This window comes from Haemaphysalis longicornis, unplaced genomic scaffold, assembly GCF_048455015.1.
Source record: "Haemaphysalis longicornis isolate Haplotype H1 unplaced genomic scaffold, Haemaphysalis longicornis Haplotype H1 scaffold_9, whole genome shotgun sequence".
Lineage (NCBI taxonomy): Eukaryota > Metazoa > Arthropoda > Arachnida > Ixodida > Ixodidae > Haemaphysalis > Haemaphysalis longicornis.
In genome coordinates, this window is record NW_027526460.1 from 18,657,611 (window position 1) to 18,664,461 (window position 6,851).

The following is a 6,851-nucleotide window of genomic DNA, read 5'->3' on the forward strand; positions in this document are numbered from 1 at the left end:
GCCTTGGCTTCCACTTACAGCACCCGCTTGTTTGCGCTGGTCCCTTCCCAGCAAACTCCGAATGGTTGGACTTATGTCGTCAAGTTCACTTCACCGCGAACTAGACGACCTCCTAGCGCCACTTCTGCTGTAGAACGAACGCGCAACTGGACGCCGTCTTGGACCCTCCACACGTGTTTTAACATTGTTTCTCCCAACCTATTCTTTTATTCCCACCTACATTGCCTTCCCCTAGCGCGTCAATGAGACGTGAGTCCTCCAAATCTTTCGCACTCCCGCACGCGCGCACGCACACGTGTACACAGGTACAAAGTGTGCTCTTCGATGTCGACACCACACACGAGAAATCACAAATTCCTTGGCGTTATTATCGAAAAAGACGTTTTCATGGAGCGCACAAGTGACGTTTCCTAATAAGAAAACTCACAGCCATTACCCATACCTCCAAACTTCTTGGCAGAAAGACGTGGGACACATTGATCAGGAGAAGGCTGCAGTTGTACCGTGCACGGCTTTCCAGTGACTTCTAATGCAAGCTTCACTTACCTTTAGGCGATCCAGAGCATCCAAGCGCAGGCTTTCCGCGCACGTCATGGTTTGCCGCTGTATATGTGCACGCGTCGGAAGTGGGAACTATAGTATTGATGTTAAAGACAACCCGATAGCAACCAACTTACGTATCAACCGAGTCGCTGTGCGTGCATACGTTAGGTTCCTCACTAGGCTGCCATCTCAACATCGTGCACTGCTCCACCGGAGTCGACGACAATAATCCTTCTTGGCCATTGTTACAACGCACAGGGCTGAAACACCATCGGGGCCGACCTGCATACGCGGTCCGACCATGCTCCCCGTCGCGGGTTCAACGTGAGATTTGTATCTGTGTTCCTTGTGTTTGGAAGAAAGCCCACTCACTATACCACAGAACTTGAAACAGCTTACGATGTGGCCACTACACGGAGGACACAACAACACGAATATATACACGGATGGTTCAGTGATGTCATCCAGCTCGGCAGATGTGGGGGTCGTACCAGGTGCAGTAGTGTAACTTTTTTTAACATGAAAGTGTTTTATTCCCGGATACACAAAGAGTTGACTGACTTCATATCCGTCACGGAAGTGAGGCCAGTACAACGAAGCAAGAGGCCTGTAAAGGGTGCACCCTTGCACAGCGGGTCTTTTTGCGGGGATGCAACCTTTAGGACTAAAGAGTACTTTATACTTAGGGTTGCTTGTTTTCGGAATTTGTATTTTACCACGAAAATGTTTTATGCCGGGATACACCAAAATTTCACTGACATCATATCCGTCATGGAAATGACGCCAGTACACCTTTGCCGAAGCGACCCGCCAGCAGGACGTCGCTCACCAAGCACACACACGAGACAGCCGCTGACCCGATAATCATGCTCAGCTGCAGATTTCGCTGCACGTTTCACTTTCGGGTTTTGCCGATTCCTATGGCAGAGGAATCAACCACAGTTTTTTTATATAAGAAGACGACAGAAGTAGGCACCGAAAGGCATTTAACTGAATGCTGTTGTTTTTATTGGGGCAAAAAACGGCAGTTCAAGCTTGAAAGACATACAGATTCTATCCCGGAGGACGAACTCAATTTCCTACAATTCCCACCTTGAGCAAATGATCAGGTGTGTGTCGGCAGTCTTTATTTTCTTTTCATCCTTTGCACGAACAATACGCATTCGCTTTCGTGGCAGATACACCTGCCTAATCCTGCGTGTGCGCAACGCGCACGAGTTTCCGAGTGCTTCCGCGACGCATTCGTTTAAGTCGTGGCTACTGCGCGTTTGCAGTGGCGAAGGTTCATTAATCACGCCTTGGAGAAAGGATATCTGAACGCCTGCTGCTCCGGTTGCTGCGAGGCTCCGCCGGCTGGATAGAAGGCTGCTTGACCGCCGGACGCGCTGGTTGGCCGCGAGAGGCCGCCGCCGTGGACTTTGGGCGCGGTAGACCTGCGAAGATGGGACGTTTAGATCAATGACGATGCGTCTGACATCCACTGGGGCAGCCTAGGGTGGCGAACCGTGTAGTTACTTTCTCTTTAGCCAACGCAAAATGGCTGCTCTCGCCTCGGGAGGGAAGTTTGTGTCATGACATGGTAGAGCAGCTGAACAAGACAAAAGGATTGTCTGTCCATCACCAGCCTCGCGCCAGCACGTGTGCAGAGAAAACAATCTCACAGATCGGCCCACCCAGATAGAAACGATAACGCGAGCATTATTTGAGCGCTTGCCGTGGTCGGCTTTTCAGGGCCCAGTTTATTTCTTACGTGATTCAACTTCGGTGAAATTCTGAGGACCATTGACAATCTTCCGCCGTGCTTGCTCGACCGAAGTTGCGTGTGTAACATACTCAGGCTGTAGCAATACGAATAACGAAACACGCCAGGAAGGAGCAATGACGTCTTCAAGATAAGAATAATTTTATATGGGCACCGAAAATAGTTGTACACATTGCCCAATTACTGTCAAGTTCAAGCTGCGGTTAGAGTTCGCTGCCAGTCGCTCGTAATGGAAACTTTGAAACGGACAGAACTCATAATCACGCCCCAGTGCAACGCAATGGGCATAGTACACAGTGTTCCGTTCATGTGAGTTAACGCGTTCACTTGCTGAAGATCGGGTTCTATATCTTAGCACCCGTTCAGGGTTAATTATGTAATGATCACACAGTGCACATTAGTCGGATTTTTTCCTTCAGATTTCGACTTCTGAAACCCAGACGCCCTCTAAATGACTTGTGCGTGACATGTCCACATAGTTGAGTTGATTCAAACCTCCTACAAATGGCTTTTGGAGGTTAGGGCCTGGTGCAAAATCAGCCTTGGGTCACTTTCCCGGAATTGTATAGGCGTTTCCTAGAGAGCACAGCCAACCGACACACCACGTGCTTGTGCACTCTATTTATTTGATCAGAATAGTTTGGTCTCGCAGTCTAGTGGTTCCGCTCCTGCGTAGCGAGCGTCCAAATTCTAAGCCCGTTAGAGCTGTGTTTTATTCATTTTTCTATGGTCTGTCATACCTGATAGTTACGTTTAATCATGCGTATAATGTATTTGTGACACCTTTATGCATTATAAATGGTATTGCGGGTAGTTTTGTTACCTTTAGGTCAGTTTCAGCTACTATTTTCTGTCAGTTTTTGTGGTTTTGCCTCTTTTATGTCAGTTTTTGGGTATTTTTGATTAATATTTTTATATTATGGTCATTTCCAGTGGCTGAGTGTACATGGGTCTTCGTTCCTTCTCGCTGTCACGGGTTGCGGCGTACGCACGAGATTCGCTCCGTGCCGGCTGAACGTTATATGTGAACAGTCGACGTGCAACACGGAAACGAACTATTCGCCCGTGAAAATGACGTGCTACAGCGCCGTGTTACGGGCGTACCTGAAGATGACGTCGGCGGGCGACTCGTCGGCCGTGCCGTGCTCGTTGGTGTCGACGGTGGCCCGGAAGCCGTGCTCGTCGGCCACGTAGCTGACGCGGCGGCGTGAGCCCTCGGCAGTGGTGAGCGTGTAGAAGCCCGTGACGCGGCCTTGTGAGTCCCCGGACTCGCTGCGGGTGCTCGAGCCGTCGGCGCCGATGGCGTCGTACGCGAACTGGTACGGCGCCCAGCCCAGGGGTTGGCCGCCTGGCACTGGCGCCACCAGCACGGGCCTTGGCAGAGTTTGTGGAAGCTGGATGTAGGGGGGAAGGAAGGGAAGGCGTTATCACACCCTGCATACATTTGAAATTACGCAAGATCCGCTGGTGGCTCTTAAGAATGCGTGAACATCATATCGCTCTCCCCACAGAACTCGAGGCTTGGCCAGATGCGCACGCATTGTATCGGCTTTAGAAGCGCGCAACACGGCGTTTCTCGCACTCCAATCGCGCACCGCGCCAACCGTGCTTTGCCTTCTAACCGTCTCAGTTGTCACGTTTACTCGCTTTAGCAGCGGCTTTGGCTGCGTGTCGCTCTTTTTTTCTGGCCACCAGTATCGGCATTTCGTTGCCGTCAACCCCATTCCATATTCTTTTGCCGGGTACTTGGCCCTGCACTCGCGGCATGCTTTATTTTACGTTAGGACGCCAGGCGATGGGCGCCTCAGGCGGTGAGGAGCCGCCGCTTTCCGAGAAAGGCAGGCAGATGCGCGAAGGAACGGCTTGCAGGCCTTTGTGTTACGTTGACCAGTATGGCTACTCAGGGCTGAAAGCATTAAAGTATGTCCCCGGGTCAGTCTCCGTAAAAGTATATCGCTGAAAACATGGATGAACGGGGGGTGTATCAGGTCAGGTAAGGATCACTAATGAAATGCGTTTCCCTCATGAATAGACTGCCGTGTTAAGAAAGCACAAGAGAGAGAGAGAGAGAGAGAGAGAGAGAGAGAGAGAGAGAGAGAGAGAGAGAGAGAGAGAGAGAGAGAGAGAGAGAGAGAGAGAGAGAGAGAGAGAGAGAGAGAGAGAGAGAGAGAGAGAGAGATAATAAATGTATCCCTAAAACAAGATTCCGTGTACCAGCATCAACGGTAGTGAAGAGATTTCGTACAATGCTGTAATTACATGAAATTAAGCTTCTGGGTGTGATCCGAGATTGCGTGAAATAAATACGTTGCAAATATTTTGAGCTTCCTTAGCTATGCGCTTCCTTTTAATGATAAGCATTGAAACTACATCTAATGGAAAATCGCGTAACAGGTGAACACAGAAATGCTAAGCATTTTCTGCGATTCCTGACACACTAAGAACATGAACGCCGTAGGCGCTCTGAATATAATTTGTGACAAAGGGAGAGAGAAAAGGCGTTTAAAAACCAAGTAAGCGCATTTTGTTACAGCCCGCACAAGTGTGCACCCAGTCTTCGAATCGAGTAGCCTCGAGTATTCAAGCGGTTACTATTTAGGGCAATGCCAGCAAGAATCTGCGGCGCTTTCGACCGCCGATCTCTTGATGGTGGTTCTGCTTCCGATATTTCCTTTGCGGCTTCTACGAGTACGGGCAGCGTGTTCTCAACTTACTCGAGAATAATCGCTTCTGATACTTTACGCGCACACAAATCAGAATAAGCTCATTTCTTAAGCACACGGCTGCACTTTGAGGGAGTATGTATTTTTCCCTGCAGAAATCTACCACATTAGTAAATTTCCTTTTTTACTGCATTACAACAAAAATGTTTAGACATATATAGTGTCTTTAACGCGTACACACACAAAAAAAAAACAGCTGTTCTTTTTACGAGCAGCCAATTAAATACAATGAGCGTAATGCGGTGCGCACAGGTGGCGCCAAAAGTAATTGGAACACGGTCTCGTAAATTTACAGGAATTTCTTCTTCCAGAAACTGCCTGGATGCATTGGTGTGGGCTTAAAGGAGTCCTTCCTAATAGAGAAAGCTTCCTGCAAACCGGTAGTGGCTGCCATAAAGCCAGTAAGACAAATATTTTGCGATAATCACAAATTCTTGTTCCATTTACTTATGACGGCACCTGTACATCATTAGGCGGCGTTTTGATAGTATAGAGGCCGGGTGCCAAGGAAAGCAAGTGAGAACTGGGAGCTGACAAAATAGCAATAGGGCCAAGTGAGCCAATCATCCAACAGCAAGATGACATTTGCACCGCACCACAACGGCGTTCCTCACTAAAATGTTACGCAAACTTGATGAGGCACACTGCCTTGTACTCACGAATCGTTGCTGTCCCTGGGGTCCGAACAGAGGGAGTTGGCAGCTGGCCAGGTGGACGAGGCACACCGCGATGATGACCGCCTTCAAAGCCAAACATGGGAAGCGCTTAACCCTACTGAAGGCTCCGCCCCGACACCGCCCAACCCGTGCTCGCATTGTAACCGACGTACAGACACGGCTTTAAGCGCAGTAGAATCGCGATTACTCTGCGCCACACGGTGGCGGCGACATGATCTGAACAGCGTGCAGTTACAAGCCCTCGTTATATCGAAGCCCTTGGGACAGGAAACGCCTTCATTATAAACGATTTTTTTTAAAGCGGGGGTAGGGGGTGGGGGACTTGCTTTCAATGCATTGCAGTCGGGACCGTAAACCACTTCGAATAAAGCAGTAACGAAGGTTCGCTTTAGTGAGGGTTTACTGCATGTTAAACAACATGCTCTAAACATGTTACCGTTAGATCCAATTTTCTTTGCGTTTTGTGCCTTGATTATTGTGAAAGATTGGCAAAAGAAGGGAAACAAATATACCATCGTCCCCCGCTATTTGCGTAAAATTTGCAAGTTTTTCTTTCTCCTCACGAACGTCTCGACCTTAATTGTGCCATAAAAAATAGATTTAGAAAAAAAAAAAAAAAAAAAAAAAGCTCCAGCAATGGTCAAAGTAGGACTGGGGTCTGCAGCGTCATCACGAAGGCCGAAAAAGGACGGATTCGTCGGTATCCAAGGCTCCAGTAGCGTCGGTGGCTCGAAAAGCGTCTCTCCGCGACTCACGACTCGAATACTCACCTTCAACATAGCGCCCGTTTCTTTTAGCTTAGCACAGGGTCGGAAGAAGACACAGCTTTCCAATCGCGGTTTGCAGACTGCAAAGCCGTGGTGTTCTGCCCCGAACTTATATAGGGGGTGCACCATCTCGGTGCTTCTTCGAGGGAGAGGAGGAATGTTAGGCCAGAGCGCTCCGAAGATGCTAGGGCGGAAGACGCAGCCGCTGCAGAAACAACAAAAGACCGCCGCGCGGGAAGAGGCATCCTCCACGGCGTGCGCGTCGGGCTCCGTGGGAGCGGTGCCACTCCTACGCCCTTTTTCGCGGCCGATGTCACGCCAAGATCGGAAGAAGAACGCTGGCCTGCCCGCCTCCTGAGCAGCGCCCGCGCCAACGAGC

The 6,851-nt window shown here is 49.6% G+C and overlaps 1 protein-coding gene across 1 annotated transcript; it reads right to left on the minus strand.

Moving 5' to 3' along the window:
* Positions 1-1,512: 1,512 nt before the first annotated feature.
* LOC144151675 (uncharacterized) lies at positions 1,513-6,627 on the minus strand. Its single transcript, XM_077682789.1, has 4 exons — positions 6,476-6,627; positions 5,688-5,768; positions 3,410-3,699; positions 1,513-1,976 (listed from the first exon to the last, which is right to left on the minus strand). The coding sequence occupies exons 1-4, from the start codon at positions 6,599-6,601 to the stop codon at positions 1,835-1,837; spliced, it is 639 nt and encodes a 212-aa protein (XP_077538915.1). The 5' UTR covers positions 6,602-6,627; the 3' UTR covers positions 1,513-1,834.
* Positions 6,628-6,851: the final 224 nt, after the last annotated feature.